This window comes from Anabrus simplex, chromosome 1 (assembly GCF_040414725.1).
Source record: "Anabrus simplex isolate iqAnaSimp1 chromosome 1, ASM4041472v1, whole genome shotgun sequence".
Lineage (NCBI taxonomy): Eukaryota > Metazoa > Arthropoda > Insecta > Orthoptera > Tettigoniidae > Anabrus > Anabrus simplex.
In genome coordinates, this window is record NC_090265.1 from 584,115,283 (window position 1) to 584,134,436 (window position 19,154).

At 40.6% G+C, this 19,154-nt stretch overlaps 1 protein-coding gene across 1 annotated transcript in view; it reads right to left on the bottom strand.

The window, feature by feature from the left end:
* The window catches only part of LOC136880826 (alpha-1A adrenergic receptor-like), a 336,774-nt gene that overhangs the window by 125,100 nt on the left and 192,520 nt on the right, over positions 1-19,154 (bottom strand). The window contains 2 exon segments of the mRNA XM_068228990.1: positions 2,294-2,316; positions 15,166-15,187. Coding sequence (XP_068085091.1) covers positions 2,294-2,316; positions 15,166-15,187 — 45 coding nt within the window.

Consider the following 19,154-nt stretch of genomic DNA (forward strand, 5'->3'; position numbering starts at 1 on the left):
CCTCCGTGCTCGACGTAGGGTGTATTCTGGAGCTGGACACCGGGGCAAGTGGGCCAGTGAGCAGGCAGGGAGCTCCTATTTATAGTACACTCGATGGTCAGGCACGCGCACTGAGGGCTGCGCGTCGAAGCTAGCAGAATGATACACAGGCGCGCGTGCTGCTGGCTGGCGGAGCGAGAAGGGAGCGCCGGACATACAACACCCTCCCCTCCTAAATACGCCGGTACGGCGTGAAACGGCGGCGGCGCTGGCGGCGACTGCGATGCTGGGGCGGAGCTGCTGAAGTCTCTGTTGTATTGTCCGGAGCTGGAACTGGGCGGAGTGGCGCTGTCTCGTCCTGAAAGGAACCCATTGTTATTAAATGATCTAAAGCGCGTTCAGCAATAGATTTATCAGGTTTAGCAATAGCATCAATAGCTGGACAGGGGCGGTAGCGCAGACGTATCTGATCTTGATGGCGGCAGATACGTTTCTCCGTAGTCTGTATCTCGTATAGACGATGACCCAAAGATCTGCAGATGACTCCAGGTATCCAGAGTGGGTTGGATTTGAATGTCCTGGTGTAGACCTTGTCATTGAGGAAGAACTTCGTTGGTGAGGTCTTATGCTGGGTCGGAAGAGGCTGTAACAGAGAAAGTAAAGTTCTGTGAGGTCGTCCATGGAGCTTCTGTGCAGGAGTGATATTATCAGCGCCGGGTAGAGTTCTGTAGTTGTTTAAGAGTTGAAGCAAGGCTTGGTCTTTAGTTAAGCCTGAAGAGACAGCTTTCTTCATACTTCTTTTAAATGTTTGTACGAAGCGTTCAGCTTCACCATTAGATTGAGGGTGAAAAGGTGGTGCTAGGATATGACGAATGCCATTATGTGTACAAAAGTTCTGAAAAGCAGTAGCTGTAAATTGAGGTCCGTTGTCTGAAATGAGTACTTGCGGTAAACCTTCTGTAGTAAAGATTTTCTGGAGAGCACGAATGGTAGCTTCGGTTGTAGTAGTCGAATGCATATCCACTACATATGGAAAGTTTGACAGTGAATCGATGACTATTAACCACATGGAATTGAGGAAAGGACCTGCGAAATCGATGTGAACTCGTTCCCATGGAGTAGTAGCAGGAGGCCATGAAGCAAGATCAGAAGACGGGGCGTTCTGATTCGTTTGACATTGCTCACAATGACGTATTAGCTTTTCGATGGCGGCATCAATACCGGGCCAGTAGCAGTGTTGACGGGCGAGTTGCTTTGTTCTGGAGATACCCCAATGGCTTTGGTGTAATAATTCGAGAACTTGTTTCTGTAGGCTAAGTGGGATAACCACTCGGAAGATGGTGCCTGCTTCTAGTAGTACAACTCCGGCACGAGTCGTGAGACGATGCTGCATACGATGATAAGGTGCCAGGTGGGCAGGAAGTGTGCTCTGAAGAGGCCAACCGTTGCGGATGTAAGTACGTACAGTAGCAAGTGTACTGTCCTTATCCGTAGCTTTAGCTATGCAGGTAGCATCAATAGGAAAACTGGATACAGTATCTTCAAGTTCTATGTCCAACTGAAGACATTCAGATTCTTGAGAATCGAAGGCAGTATCAGGACCAACGGGTAAGCGGGAGAGGGCATCAGCATTACAATGCTGGGATGTGGCTCGATATACAATCTGATAGGAATAATCAGAAAGGAACATGGACCATCTTTGAAGCTTTCTGAGGGAATTCTCTGGGATCTTATTACCAGGATGGAATAAGTGTACGAGAGGCTTATGATCGGTAATGATCAGGAAATGGTTGCCATAGAGATATTCATTGAAACGGCGAATACCAAAGATGATGGCTAAAGCTTCTTTTTCTATCTGTGAGTATCGACGTTGATGGTCATTAAGTGTTTTCGAAGCGAAGGCGATGGGGCGTTCTTGTCCATGACGATCCTTCTGGGAGAGAACGGCACCGACACCGTAGTCTGAAGCGTCAGTAGCTAGCGTGATGATCTTGTCGGGCTGAAAATGAGTGAGTTGTATAGCTTGAATTAAGGCGTTGTTGATTGTTTTCCATGCCTGTTGGCATTGCGGAGTCCACTGAAACTTAACACCTTTTTTACGTAGAGCGTTTAATGGAGCTGCCACTGTAGCGAAGCGTGGAATGAACTTATTATAATAGTTCGCTTTGCCTATGAAGGACTGAAGCTGCTTGAGGTTCTGAGGTGCTGGCATGTTTACTATCGCTGAGACATTCTGTGTACTAGGACGAATTCCATTCTTATCAAGTATATGTCCTAGGTAGTGAACTTGAGGCTGAAAGAAGGTACATTTAGCGAGATTCGCTCGTAGGCCATTGTCTTTCAATTTCTGGAGAAGGAGGCGTAGATTGGTTAGATGTTCCTGATGATCTTTTCCAGTAACAATAATATCATCCAGGTAGTTAGCACAACCGGGAATGGAGGCGGTGAGTTGAGCCAAATAGCGCTGAAAAATAGCCGCTGAGGATGAAACACCGAATGGGAGCCGCTGGAGCTGGAGCAGTCCGAGAGGAGTGTTGAGTGTGAGAAATTTCTTAGATTCTTCGTCTAAAAGTAGCTGGAGATATGCTTCTTTAAGATCAACTCGAGAGAAGAATTGTCCACCAGAGAGACGACGGAATAAGTCTTCTGGACGTGGAATAGGAAAGATATCTGTGTCGAGTTGTGCGTTGACTGTAGATCGAAAATCGCCACAAAGTCGAACATTACCATCAGGTTTCTTGATTACCACGAGTGGAGTAGCCCATTGACTAGAAGTAACTGGTACAACAATTCTAGTTTGTATCCATCTTTCTAATTCTTTCGTGACCTGGTCTTGAAGTGCTAGGGGTACTGGGCGTGCTTTGAGGAAGCGAGGCTTAGCTCCGGATTTCAGCTGTATGTGAGCTGTATAGTCTTTGGCTGTTCCGAGCTGAGAGTCGAAGACTTCAGGAAACTGCGCTAGGAGAGCGGTAACGTCAGAAGTAGGATGCAATGTAGATACGACGTTAATGTTGTCATGTATCTGGAAACCAAATAAGTTAAATAGATCCATGCCCATAATGTTTGATGCAGTGTAGTTGTTAACTACGAGAAGAGGAATGGCCTTCTGAATTCCTTTATAACTAGCCTGAAGCTTGATTTGACCTTTGATGTCAATTTTCTTCTTGTTAAATGTCACGAGCTGGATGTCAGCTGGAGAGCATGAAGGTGAACCTAAGTCGTGGTAGGTAGTCAGGTTAATAATAGAGACAGGTGATCCAGTGTCTAATTGAAAATCGACAGATCGATCAGAGAATGAGAGAGGAATGATGATTTTGTGAGAATCCTTTGTGGGAAGAATAAGATTGATCTGATCAACTTCCATGTCTTGGCGGGGCTGTATATGCTTCCGGCGTGCTGCAGTAGTCTTAGCAGGGCGGAGCGAACTTTGACAGACAGTCTTAATGTGTCCAAGTTTATGACATCGTTCACAAGTAGCTTTGAAAAAACGACAGTCACGACGTTCATGATGCTTGAAACAACCTCGGCAGGAAGGCAGGAGTTTCGAGGTGCTTTTAGAAGTGGGCTTCCGTGTAGCATTACGAGAGGGAACCTGGTGAGAATGCTTGGTGGAGAGTGCCTTATCCGTACGGTTCACTGTAGCAGAGGACTTGCGGGCCTGAGGCGAGACTTGTGCAACTTCGTGTGGAGAAGCTATGGCTGCGGCAGTCTGGGTAGTAAGCTCATAAACCGTAGCAATACGCTGGACGTCTTCTAAAGAAGGGTTACTCTGCTTGACAGCGTCAAAACGTATTTTGTCTTCAGGAGTATGTAAAATTATCATGTCCCGAATGAGAGAATCAGTGTAGGATGAACCACAACCGTCCTTGGAGCAGATGAACTGGCAGGGTTTAGCTAGACCACGCAATGCCGTTATCCATTCAGTATGTGTCTGATGGGGTTGCTTTCTGCAGTGAAAAAATTTATAGCGAGCAGCCACTATGTGAGGAGCTTTGGCATAGTGTTCCGTGAGACGGGCCAAGAGCTGTGTGAAGGGTACCTCAGATAAGTGTTCTTCCGGACTTAATTTACGTAGTAATTCACACGTAGCATTGCCAACCGAACTAAGAAATAGTGCGCGGCGGCGTTGATCATCTGTGACAGAATGGCAGATGAAATGCTGTTGTAAACGAGCTAAATAAACTGACCATTCTTCCTTAGCTGGATCAAAAGCAGAGAACGGAGGAATAGCTGATGGCTGTGTAGAGACAGAAATAGCTTGAATAGCCTGAAGTAATGCGGCCTGTTGTTGTTGCATAAACTGTTGTTGTTGCTGCTGTAATGCTTGGAAGACCGTAGCGAGTTGTTCCGCAGTAGCCATTGCGAGATGCGTGCAAGAAAGAGTAAGGTAAGCTGTGTGTCAGAACTGGTTGGAGTGTCGTTGTTGTTTAGCACGTCGCCGTAGAGTTGACAACTGGGCCTGTTGAATTGTAATGTCGTGATTACCTCGTTGCTATAGAGTTGGCGATTGGGGCTGATGACGTGTAGTTTGTTGCTGTTTTACCTCGTTGCCATAGAGTTGGCAACTGGGGTCGAAGAATTGTAGAGTTGCTTTTTTACCTCGTCGCCATAGAGTTGTGTTGTAACCAAGGTTGAAGTTTACAAAACACAACTTTTATTGCTTCACTTTATGATATTTACACAAATAACTGAAATTTATTTTGAAGCAAAAAGGAATATTGAATCTTGAGAAAAGTCTGTCTTTATACAATATGTACAGGTTTACAGTCTTATATATACACTTCTATCTTGAAAAGATAGTCTTTGTGAATTGACACGTTGATAGTCGAGAACTATCTGGCACACTAACATAAATGTCTTTGAGAGTCCTTGTTTGTTGAAGTGCCTGAATTCCTAAAAAGCAAGTTCAATTGATTGAAGAAATTCCACCTAGCGAAACTAAGGGAGCTTGCGTAAATTAGGGAATGAAAATGGCTTGTAAAAGAATTACGGAACATAGGCAGCGGAAATAGGTAAGGGAACGGTGACCAGAGGTGAAACCTCGTACTGCCAGAAATTCAGTCCACCTGGTCGAAGCACATTTTCAAGAGGAGTAGCCTCCGTGCTCGACGTAGGGTGTATTCTGGAGCTGGACACCGGGGCAAGTGGGCCAGTGAGCAGGCAGGGAGCTCCTATTTATAGTACACTCGATGGTCAGGCACGCGCACTGAGGGCTGCGCGTCGAAGCTAGCAGAATGATACACAGGCGCGCGTGCTGCTGGCTGGCGGAGCGAGAAGGGAGCGCCGGACATACAACAATTAGCTTTGCGATAAACTGTTATTAATTAGTAAAGAGGTACTGGAAGATTTCTTTCAAAATATGTGTCTGATTTATTGCCCCATTCTTCATGTCTATCGCTGACCTTCTGACCCCAACTACAGCTGTCCATCATGTGTATTTTATTCACTTTTAAGGGTCTCAGGCATACATTTTCTTCTGACTTGCTACACATTTTCTTCCCCTACATAGCCTATTTAAACGATAGCGTGATATTAAGGAGCCTGTGTATTAACCAAGGTATCAGCAATAAGCTCACCAATTTTGATCTGCATCATTCAAGTTGTTTTCAAGTGAAAAAGCACAGACAGACAAACGTATTAAACTTGAAATTTATTATTGTTTCCATTTTTCCCTTAATTCATTGTCTCGCTGGTATTCTTTGATATTCAGTGGAGGTATATTGCCTGTGATACACGAATGATATTATCTTTCAAATAGCGGAAAAAATTCAAAATATGTCCGGTAGTTTTCGACATTGCCTGTAACATATAAACAAATTGACTATCTCTATACATTAGTATGAATATATATCAGAAATATTTGACGAGAAAATGGTGACTGTACCCCATGTACGATAGCTTGTTAATTTGCTAAACTTTCATAATCGTTATATTCCATGTCCTGTTTATAATTTAATGTCGCAAAAGAATTAGAATATATCAATTTTTATTCTTCTATTTCAATCCCATTCAACGGCCAGCAGCGATCCCCGAGGAAATATCACACATCCCAGGAAAGGACAAGTAAAAAAAGTTATTTGGGGAAGCATTTTGTGTTTTTAAAGAATAAAAATCACCGATTCACCAAATGTTTTCAAACCACTGTGTATTTTAAGAAACTTTTTTTTTGATGGTTTTGGTTGGATTCTGTTTAATTCAAACAATCTGCTTTCTATTGTGAATTAAACTATTGATCAGGTATTGTTTTCTTATGTCGACCAGTAAAAACCAAAGCGTGTAAGTCACATATGTATATTATTAGCTAGTGAGATGTAATAGTTTTCATCAACAGAGGAAGATGTGTAAATTCACTGCCAATAATTCATTTACAAGGTAATAATGTCCACGTCCACAATAACCACAGAAAATATATTAACACACAAAACACAGTGACTTATCTCGTTGAAGCTACTTTTATTAACAATATTCAGAATATTAACAGGATAACTCATCTTATCTGGTCTTTACTGGGGACTTTTTTGTATTCCTGAATGATCTGGAAATAAATTTTGGCTATTTCTTCAATATTATGATAAATGAGTAATGTTTTTTTTTTGTTTTTTTGCTAGTTGCTTTACGTCGCACCGACACAGATAGGTCTTATGGCGACGATGGGAGAGGAAATGGCTAGGAGTGGGAAGGAAGCGGCCGTGGCCTTAAGGTACAGCCCTAGCATTTTCCTGGTGTGAAAATGGGAAACCACGGAAAACCATTTTCATGGCTGCCGACAGTGAGGTTCGAACCTACTATCTCCCGAGTACTGGATACTGGCCGCACTTAACTGACTGCAGCTATCGAGCTCGGTAGTAATGTTGTTAGTGTAAAAGGATTCGTTACGCAGGAAACTAACTTTGAGGACAGTATCAGCTAAATTGATGCAAGGGAACACTTACGGATCCTTATCCAGTTACGGCCTTTCCACATCACTAAGAATAAGCACGACCGAAAAAGAAACAACACATTATTGCTTACTCCCTGAAGGAAGGAGGTTTATCATTTCCAAAAAAAGAGTGCATCCCATATTTTTTGAAGGAGTATAAGAAACTACGAATATTTAGCTCATGGCTCCAATGACCAGTGCTGTATAAGAATATCAGAAACTACAACAAATCAATACATGTCTATAGTCAAATTATTTTCGTTTACGTGTTAACGCACCTGCTTTTATAGCCGGGCAGAGTGGCTCAGACGGTTGAGGCGGTGGCCTTCTGAGCCCAACTTGCCAGGTTCGAACATGGCTCAGTCCGGTGGTATTTGAAGGCGCTCAAATACGACAACCTCCTGTCGATAGATTTTATGGCACATAAAAGAACTCCTGCGGGACTAAATTCCGCCACCTCGGCGTCTCCGTAAACGATAAAAGTAGGTAGTGAGACGTAAAGATGGTGGTGGTGGTGGTGGTAATTTTTGTTTGAAGAGGAAGTACAACTAGGTAATCATCTCCTTGGGACGTAAAGCCAATAACGTTTTTATTATTTTTAAATATAAATTCATCAGAAGAGTATACCAAAACATCTTTATAACTACTTTGCTCTAATGTCATGCTTCAGTAATAGGTTTACGTACAGGTGTTATTCTGAAAAATCCAACAGCCGACATATTTTTAGACTGCGTCCCATAGAGTTTAAATGCAAGAATATTTTCTAATTTTGTGTATGTAATAAGAGTTAAAAATTAAATATGTGGCAAAATTTTGAAATGTAGCCTACAGGGATAATCGTAATATTATTTCTTAGATTATTTCAGAAGATAATTTAAATTTTAAATTCGTTAATAAAAGTTAACACAAATTGTCGTAATGCTTATTTAGGCTCCCTAAAACAGGATTTTTAACAAGTTGATATCCTCAGCTTTCTGATCCCCTGAATTTACAAAGAATGCAAACAACGAAAACTATACTTCTATCTCCACTATAATTTATTCATGCCGTTATGCATTTTATTTTCTACATACTTATTTCATACTAAACGAGTATATCTCACAATTACTAGAAATGATGATGATGGTGATTAATTGTACTTCCTTAGAAGTTTAGAAACATATTATTCTCTAGTCACCGGGCAAATTGGCCGTGCGGTTAGTTGCGCACAATTGTGAGCTTGCATCCGACGGATAATTGGTTCGAACACCACTGTCGGCAGCACTGAAGATGGTTTTCCATTGTTTTCCGTGGTTTCCCATTTTCACACCAGGGAAATGCTGGTGATGTACTTTAATTAAGGCCATGGCCACTTCCTCCCTCTCCTAGGCCTTCCCTATCTCATCGTCGCCATAAAACCTGTGTCTGTGCGACGCAAATAAAATTCTTTAAAAAATAATTAAACATTCTCTAGTCCCGTGTACCTCGTGCGTCGCAAGTCTATGGCTGCGGTGGCAGTAATCTTGTGTTCATAATACACTCTAGTAGGAACTAGAATTGATTAGAAATTAGGCATGGCTTTAATATCTGCCTTCATTCTACCTGATTTTGAATCGGTGACATTAAGATTGGGGTGAAAGGGCAGATGTGGGTCAAATTTCAACCTGGCTTGGTTGTCCGAAGGTAAATGTTACCCAATTTCAGTGGCTCAAACAAAAAGTCTTACATCCATGGTGAATCCAAAATCAAAATCTGGACTATTTTAGAAAATCCCTACACATTGGTGGCAGATCTCAAACCTGAGAAATCCTACCAAGTATTATTGTAAACAACTTTAGAGACGAAGGAAATATTTGGTCATCAGTCCCATTTAAGTGGATGGTTCTTTTTTTTCTTGCTAGGGGCTTTACATCGCACCGACACACATAGGTTTTATGGCGACGGTGGGATAGGAAAGGCCTAGGAGTTGGAAGGAAGCGGCCGTGGTCTTAATTAAGGTACAACCCCAGCATTTGCCTGGTGTGAAAATGGGAAACCACGGAAAACCATTTTCAGGGCTGGCGATAGTGGGATTCGAACCTACTATCTCCCGGATGCAAGCTCACAGCCGCGCGCCTCTACACGCACGGCCAACTCGCCCGGTTTGTGGAGGTTTTAAAAACTAAAAAAAACCGCTAATGTAAAATTCCTTATATGGTGACTGGTGATCATCCCGTAGAAGTGAAAAGAAGCTCACAGACTTGTAGTACAATTCTGTTGCTATATTTGTGAGAAATTTGTAGCGAAATAAATAAGTTTACTTCTATTCCGCATCAGTCCTGCGGTATTGAAGGATTTTCAAATACGCCAGACTCAATTCGCTAAATTTACTGGTACATGAAACAACTCATGCAGAACCAAATTCTAGCAACGCGCCGTCTCTAGTAACAGCAAAATTAGTTAATGTGGCGTGAAACCCAGGACATAATAAGTAATCGTAATGAGAACTGGGAATCAATAGCACTTTGAATCGCGGCATCTCTGCTGTGATTCTCCAATCCTCTCGTCTAATATGCCTTATGCAGATGAATTTGCATGACGTAAAACTACCGGATATGATCTGTGAAGGCTTGTGTTATGACTGCGTCAAGCGATCAGATGCCATCCAAATTTGCTGCTTTCACAGTTCTCCCGCCTCAACATTTTACGGAGTGATGCATATTTCGAGCTATTCCATATTACGTATGGCCCCCAGCCTTCTGACCTGCCTTCAGACAGTATAAAACTCTTCGACTTATTACTTTTTAAATACCAAACTCCGACTAAATATTGACTTCCGTCTGTCAGTGTAGAATGTAGCCCTTTGGGAGAATAAAACAAAAGAGTTGATCCATCCATGATGTTAGAGATAATCAAACTAAAATTTTACATACTTTGGGCAAAATCCTACAACCGAATATGAGACAAAAAATTCCCATTATTTCTAATTTTTAAAAATTGCGTTTACTATACACGTATCGAAAATACGCACTATTCAAGAAAAATAATGTGCTTACTGCTCGTCATTACAAAAACACCTATCAAGGGCCCATTTGATTGATTCGGCAAGTGTACAATGCGTATATCTTGGGAGGACAAGGACATAAACCGCAGCGTAGTGCAACTGAGGATCACGTGCGCCAGACACGCCTTCAGGGAATCGTACACTGTTCAAAAAATAGTAATAGTAATTGGCAACTTCTTGATATGTTCATACTTCCATGATACGCATACATAGTAAAATTAAAATAGACGTGCAACGAAAAAACTGTAATAATAATAATAATAATAATAATAATAATAATAATAATAATAATAATAATAATAATAATAATAATAATAATAATAATAATAATAATAATAATAATAATGTTATTGTTTTTACGTCACACTAACTACTTCTGGAGGATTTTGAAGACGCTCAGGTGCCGAAATTTCGTCTCGCAGGAGTTTTATTGCGTGTCAGTAAATATACCGACACGAGACTGTCATATTTAAGCACCTTCAAATACTATCGGAGTGAGAAAGGATCCAACTTGGCAAGTTAGGTTCAGAAGGCCAGCGCCTCAACCGTCTGAGCCACTCAGCTCGGCTGTGAAAACAAACTTTCGTCTCTGGAACAGACAAGAACTGAAATGAAAAGCGTTCTAAACATACGCCGTTATTGAACAAATGGTCCAGGTCGTACCCCAAAAAACGCTACGTGGAATGCAAGCGTCTTAACTAGATCTAATTCCTCCCCTCGCATGTATTACTGTATTATTATTGGCGTATGGCAACAAGATATACAAGTACACAATATTTACAAATATGCACAGACAAGAAACATGTTTCTTGGGAGCAACATTTACTTATACTGGAATGTGCAGTTGGGTGATCCACTGAATGGCTTCCTCTGTTAGTTCCAAAAAGTCACTCGGGCTACCCGTATAGGAACGTCGTACACATTCACTTACAATATTGGGAATCATCTGCCGAGAGGCACCACAGTCGCACTCTGGTGATGAAATATATTTCCACTTATAAAGGGCATCCCTGCATCGTCTAGGATTTGTTTTCGCCCGATTCAGAGTGGCCCAAAGCTTACACGGTAGATGATGTCCACCAGGAAGAAGTTCACCAGAAAATATCTTGTGTAGGGAACTATCTGTGGCATTTTCCAGCGACTTTTCCATTCTTCTAAAGGGTGAAAATTCCCATCAGCATCACGCAAAGATGGATGACGTGACTTGAGCCTCGATATCTTGAGAGCGGGATAACAGCTTCATAACTCTTTCTCATGCTTCTGAGAAACAACTTAATTACAACTTAATTAATTAAATCCGCCACTGTGTTGTAGTGGTTGCTGTGGTAAGCTGCCACCCCCCGAGGCCTGGGTTCTGTTCCCGGATCTGCCACGAAATTTTAAGTGATACGAGGGTTGGAACGGGGTCCATTCAGCCTTTGTAGCTCACCTGAGTTGGGGGGTTCGATTTCCACTTCAGCCATTCTCGAAGTGCTTTTCCGTGGTTTCCTACTTCTCATCCAGGCAAATGCGGGGATGGTGTACCTAACTTAAGGCTACGGCCGCTTCCTTCCCCCTTCCTGTATCTACCGATCTTACCATCCCCCAACAAGGCCCCTTGTTTAGCATAGCAGGTGAGGCCGCCTGAGCGAGGTACTGGCCCCCTTCCCAGTTGTATCCCTCCGACCTAAAGTCTCACGCTCCAGGACACTGCACTTGAGGTGGTAGATGTGGGATACCTAGCTGAGTCCGAGGGAAAAACCAACCCTGGAGGGTAAACGGATTTATAAAGAAAGAAAGGAAGGAAGGAAGGAAGGAAGGAAGGAAGGAAGGAAGGAAGGAAGGAAGGAAGAATTACTTATTTAAGTTGTGTCCCTTCCAGGCATAATTCTGTTACCGTAAGTTTTATTTTTCAGGTAGTTTATAAATTTCTTTATTCAAAAATTAGTTTTGACAGACTGAAGAACCCAACAAGTATACAAAAAGTAAAAAGAAAATTTACTGTTGGAATTCGACCTCGAACTGCAGGTCCCGTTGCTATAATCAAAGTATCAGTAGTTACGTAAAACTTCCAGTTTGGTCTCGCTTCCGAATTATAATTGGCATCATTAGAATGCACTTCATTAACCTCCTTTCTTCTTCAGCTTTTCTTTAGAAACTCATTTTAGTTGATTGCTGACATGTTATTAAAACTTAAAGTAGGTTGTTTCGTTACAAACCAGTTCACTGCGACCTTTACTTCATCCATTACTTTCTCCACAGTTTTACAACCTCCACTTCTCACCAAAACTTCTTTCTCAAGATTAATGTGGAAATTCTCCTCTAATAATTTGTCTTACTAGTAATTTGTTTCCAGTCCATGAAATTCATCTCTCATGTAATTATGTTCTTATTATTCTCTTTTTGAGGTTGGTTGCTCAGTTGTACTTCCTTTTAGAACAATAATCACCACCGCCACCATTACCACGTCCGACTTTTATTCACTTAATTAGTTCTTAATCTACTTTATGTATTAGTTAAAAGGGAAATGTTAAGGGTTTTTCGCTAAGAGTAATATTGTAGTAAGACATACAAAGATTTGATCTCTACCATCAGACTACTAACGTGTACTAACTAGTAGTGATGTTTGCGAATGACGCATGGAATCGCGAGATCGGTTCTTACGACTCCGAGGCCGCACTCAATGTCGCTTGCGAGGAATCGCTTCCGCGATGACGTCAATAGAGTGTACTGGGCACACTCACTATATTGAGTCGTTCGTATGTAATTGGGGCAAATTCGAACGTGTAATGTTTTCAATTTCTTTTTTATACAGCATAGTATGATATAACACCCATTTAAATGAAATGTGTTATTGGTTGTTATGAATTAATTATGCCACATAATAGTGAAATACCAATTCAACCTTGTAATCTGGAAATAACGTTACATATCGACGTTGTTATTTATGCTTATACTGCATTCTGAATCAAATGTAGTTTTCAAACATCGCTAGTATAAACTATAAAGTCTGTGACATTCGGTCACATTTCTAATAAGTACACAACTTGTTTGGTAGCGTATCTGTCTTTTATTACATTTACTTTGCAATGAACATTTCATTTAAAGGGTTTAACTAAATGTCCCTGAAGAGAGGAATTCAATGATATAGTATTTCCAATTAATTGTGTCACATAAACGCTCAGATTTTGTGTAGAATTTATGGATATCGGGAAAGTCTTCTAGGGACACCCTTGAAATAACACGACAGCCTGGGAAAACAGTCCATTAATGGTAACTCCCTTAAAATCCTCCTATCTAAAAGATGCACATGAGAGAAAAAAAAATAGAAATTGATTTCCATTAAGGCTGGTAGTTTTCCATTGAGGTTGGTCATGTATAATTTGTGGGTGGGTAAAATCACTGTTTCGATTTCCTATAAACCCCCAGAACCAATCTGGGATTTATAAATAATATTGACCCTAATACCTACCCAAGATCATATATATCAAGTTATAGGTAGATATATAGAGTAGATTGCCAGTTATAAGAACTCAACCAACGGACGAACAGACAAATTGATAAAAAAGCTAAAAAAACACCTCCGCTCGTAGTTAGACTGAAAAATGGCCTGTTAATGATATCTCCCATATTAATACTCGTATCGAAATGATGGACACGAGAAAAAAAGTTTAGATTTCCATTAAGTTGGGTTGTGTATACATTGTGGGAGTGCAATATAACAGTTCCTGTTTCGTATAAACCCCCAGTCGGTTCAGGGATTTAGAAACAATATTGTCCCTAAAACCTACCCAAGGACAGGTGGATTCTAAATATGAAGTTTGGTAGAAATATATCTAGTTGTTTTCAAGTTATAAGAACTCAGACAATAGACAAACAGACACCAAAGCTAAGAGATATGCAGATGATCATTATTGCACCTGAAACGGAAGAATGAATGAAAATTTCTCCAAAATAGTGTACAGACACACAGTCGTTAGGATTTTATTTATAGAAGGGGAGGTTTTGTTTATGGAATAAGTAGAGTGTTATGGAATACCACAATATCTCTCTGCGCTGATAAGTGCTGCTCCCTAAACGTCAACGTTGAGACTAGTCTGCTTTAATATGCGTAATCGCCGCGAGAAGGCAACTTGCCCCCAGTCGGCCCCCAGTGTTCCTTCACCTGCCATAAGAGTTATTGTTCTCCAGCAGAGGTACGGAACCTTTCACAGGTGCGTACTCATTGCACAATTTTGACAACTGTGTTATTATTCTATAACTCCAGTCTAGCTTTGAAGGACCTTAAAGGGCTCTCAAATAATATAATTGAATTTAATACGAAAGGTAATGTGTGACGTGTAATAACGTGTAAAACGTTACGTTAAATCGGAGGGGTTATGGATCACTTAAGTTTCAAGTATTCCATAACGCACTCCCGTGTTTAGGTAACTGCAGTGCCATTAAGATTTGTGTGCAAGAACGATTTTAACCGTCTACCTCACATCTATACCATACATTATTTTGTTATTATAATGCGACAAATGGAGTAAAGCAAGCTTGCATATTATCACCCTAACTCTATAACATCTAGTGTGCATAGTGTACCTTCAAGAGAGCTTTCTATGGATGGAATGGTGGAATCTCGGTTGGCGGTGAAAAATTAGCAACTTGCGATTTGTAGATGACACTTCCCTTAAAGCTGAAAATGAAGAGAAACTCACCGACCTGTTTATAAGAGTGAATAATTTTTGCCTCCACTATGATCTAGAGTTAAACATGAAAAAGACCAGACTAATGATAGTTGATCGCCAGGGTCAAATCCAACTTACAGAATGCCTAATGGGCCTGCAGGTAGTAAAGGAATTTGTGAACCTTGGGTCAGTCATCAATGACACGGGAAGCTGTAAATTAGCGATCAAAATACGTAATGTTTTAGGTCGTTTTGCAATGGTTAAACTTACTAAGATTTGGCAGAACCGAACAATATAAAAAGCTACGAAGATGAGATAGGTGGAATCACTAGTTTTGTACGACTGTAAAACCTGGACAGTTAATTCTATAGACAAAAGTCTAATTGATACCGTTGACATGCGGTGTTGGCCGAGAACGCTGCTTGTACCCTGGACGGAAAAAAGAACTAGTGTTTCCATCCTGAATGAACTGAGTATCCAAAACGTCTATCTTCCCATGTGAGTGAGTGTTACCTCCATTTCCTTGGCCACATTCTCGGAAAGGAACTTGGAAAATACCATTTTACAAGACAAAGTTGAGGGCAGTAGGCCACGGGGAAGAACAGCAAGTAGCTGCTTAGACCAGGCGAAGAAGATCGCTGGGCTACCTCTTCAGATCATGCTAAGGAAAGCTGAAAACCGCTCTAGATGGATGCATTTCGTCAGATTTATGAGGTCTCAACACTCAGTAACGAGAAAAACCAGTAATGATGATGATAAGAAGCAAGGAGGCAGACTATATATAATTCATTCATGACTAAGGGCATATATCGCTTTTAATTTTAATTAGTAGTATTTTTTATTTTTATCTATCCAGATTATGCCAGATTAATGATAAACCTTTATCGCCAGACCACAGATAATGAGATAAATGAGATCCATCAACAAAGCTATCAAGTGAGTGCGTGAGAAGAAAATGGGATATCCGAAAGCTGCGAACGAGTTTGGTATCCCTAGAAGACTTTTCCGATATCCATAAATTCTACACAAAATCTGAGCGTTTATGTGACACATTTCATTGGAAATACTATATCATCTTCAGGAACATTCAAATGCAGTTGTAAAAATTATGTTTTCATTTAAAAAAATACATGTTGTTCTTGTTGTTCAAGTCATCATTTCATAGACTGGTTTGAAGCAACTCTCCATGCCACCCTATCCTGTGTTAACATAAACTACTACATCCTAGATCTGCTCTAATCCGCTTGTCATATTCGTACCTTATATTAAGGGGAGATTTATGTATGTTGTGATTATGTTTAAATAGTTTAATATAAAATGTCGTTTTCTGATTCCAAAGATGTAGGCAACTACTTTAAACCATTTTATGATGATTGTCTATTTGTTTTTGAGTTTTTATTTTTGCTTATTGTGGCGATAATTTTAATTATAATGGGATTTTATTTTATTATGTATGATTTAGTGATTTTTGTTGAGTGGGAAGTATTGAATTTAAATAGAAGCTCAATTGTTATGACTTTTTTATTTGATTGAAAATAATTTTTATTTATAGGGTTTTTACTATTTATTTCGGCTTTAGTAATTATTTATAGTAATGCATATATACATGGTGATTTGAGTATTACTCAGTTTATGATTTTGGTATTAATGTTTGTCTTATCAATAATGTTTTTAATTATTACCTCTACCGTCCTTACCACCTTCACTTCCCTCAAAAACCAACCGAACAAGTTCTGGGTAAGATTTGTTCTATCATTCTGTCTTTTCTCGTCAAATTTAGCCAAATCGATCTCCTGTCACCAATTCGATTCAGTATCTCTTCATTCGGTTCGATCTACTCGCCTCACCTTCAATATTTTTCTGTTAACAACACATTTCAAAAGCTTATATTTTCTTTCTGAGCTACCGTAGTTATAGTCCTTTTTTCGCTTACATACAACGCCACGCCCCAGACGAACAATAACGTCTCTCTAATTCCTATATCAATGTTAGAATTGGGCAAATTTCTTCTCTTAAGAAGTGCCCTCCTTGCTTATGCTAGTCAGCATTTTATGTCCAACTTACTTCTGCCGTTGTTAGTTATTCCATTCCATTACAGTTACAGTAACCCAAAAGTGGGATGAAATGGAAATGTTCTTTAATAATAATAATAATAATAATAATAATAATAATAATAATAATAATAATAATAATAATAATAATAATAATTGTTACCGTATTTTGGTGGTAGGTAGAGGTGTAAGAAGGTGCGGGCGTGAATGGGTCTCAAACTACGGAATCAAAGTTAATGTTCAATTTAACAAGGTTATATTTTCTTTTCAAGATTAAGTAATAACAAAGAACAGGTACTTAGTAGCCGAAACACAATTTGAAATGTACAATTACAGGGATTACAGAATTTGGGCTTCGAGCCCTGAGTTCACAATTCTTGAGCAACTAGCCCAACTTTCCGATATACAAATTCTAACAAAGGGGCAGAAGACCCCAATCAAACCCTGGAGCACTTGCTCCAAATTACACAGTAAAGCCTCCTCGAGGCATACAACACTCCGTTTCCAAAAGAGCCACTTGCTCTCAAATTTAAGCCTCTCCCAGGCCACACCAAACTCCACCTTCAAGCTGTCCTCAACGGACATAAACACAGGGGTAAAATACCCAATCTACTGAGGTCTATTAAATGAAAAGCAGGTTAATTAAATGACCTCTAAAACAATTTGAGAGGAGGCGAACTTGCACTCCTAATACACTTTGATTAAGACCTACTTGGCCCTAGGCCGTTAATACAAGGGCTAATCCCATACTAAAGAGGTGACTTAAGAAGAGAACAATTTGTTTTACGTTAACGAAGAATAGGTTGAGAAAACTAAGTTCACCTCACAACAATATGAGTGGGAGCTCGAGAGGGTTAAGCACTCTCTATCCCGATATGTCGTTTGAAAATAGAATAGATACCAGTTGTTTTTACATTTTAGGGAAAAGGTTACATGGTTGAGCACTTAGAACCCGCCCCGAAAGTTAAACTGCTGAGCTAGCAAAGAAAGAAGTTATTAATCGGCCATTACCTTATTGTTGACCGCTGCCGGAGAAAGAGGCGCTTCCCGCCTCCTGCTATGTACTTAATACACTGAAAGATGGAACAGAAGTGGCCCGGAGACCCAAAAATCAGCAGTTTATATCCTCTCGTGGAAGGTTCTAGGCGTTAGGGGAATGAAAACACCCGCCCACAATAATTTTATTGGGTAGGACCCCGCAACCGATACAAGTTGGGGAAGATACACCAGATGGGTCAGAAATTAATAGAAGAATTTCGGGATTGGATACATTCATAACAAGGGGAAGAAAGGGGTAAATATTGCCAACTTAAACAATGACAGAAAGAAATTTAACAAAGAACAAACTCTTGAAATTAAATTTTCTCCAAAAAAATAGTTCTTTGACTCCTCACTAGGTTGCACTATTGTTGATCTTCAGTAGTGTCCTCTAGAAGAGAAAGTTCACACTTCTTACTTCAAGTGAAACAAAACCACATCAAAAATGACACAGTTCAAAAACTCAAATTTTTCCACATGGTGACATCTTCTGAGAAAGTAGAGAATTAATAGCATAGATAAAGTTCAGACTTCCTCCAGCAGAGGAGTTTCAACTGGCGCACATTTTAAATTAGCGGAGTGGAGGTGTACCGCCCGGTACAGACCTCCCCCCCCAAAAGTTCCTCCAGGGATGACACATGAAATTGTTTGAAACAAGGTCCAAGTTTTGATGTAGATATGGAGATTAATTGCCAAAAAAAAAATTTATAAGGTTTTCTTAATTTGGTTTGATTTAGTTCCAAAATTTTGTTGTTGCAGGTGAAGTACAGTCTTTATGTTTGTAGAAGTTGAGTTCAGAAGATAAACTTTTAATACTTAAAAGTGATGAAAAATTTTGCATAGTCCACCATTGCTTATAGTAACTGTTCATGTAGTTGATGGTGATGAAGTGGGATGGCCAGACCGGCCGCTGCGGCTTGCGTCCAAAGGAGGCCGCTCGGACCCCTCAAGTACCCTGAGATACCGCTCGCCCGCGCTATGAGGGGAGCAGAGGTGTTGAAGCACGCCGCGCCCGCGGTGAACATATACAGGCTGCGGGCAAGTAGCAGGTCGTGCGCCGCACATCAGCCTTGGCCGGGAGGAGAGCTCCGGCTCGCCGTGCACACGTCGTCCTCGCTGGGGCCGAGGGGGCCCGTCCTCTGCTCCAGTTGCTGCACGGCGCCGCGCGGCTGCGGGGGCACTGAAACATTAAAGCTTGGCGGCAGAATTGTGTTGGACCATCATCTTTTTTTTTTAAGGGCACAGGCTCGGTGAAGAGGATGAGGGGTCAGCGGCGTGCAGATATCCATGGCATTTACTCAAATCAAGCCACAGTGTGTATTGAAGCAGGAGACGGGAGCGTGGTAATGGCAGAGGCAAGGACAGAATGGCAGTTTAACGGATCGGGGAAGGTTTTACAAGAGGCTTACATATAAGAGAAAATATTATAGAAGGGGCAGAAAGCCTTAAAAGTTGAACTCAAAAAAAAATATAACCTTTATATTCCTTTCAAA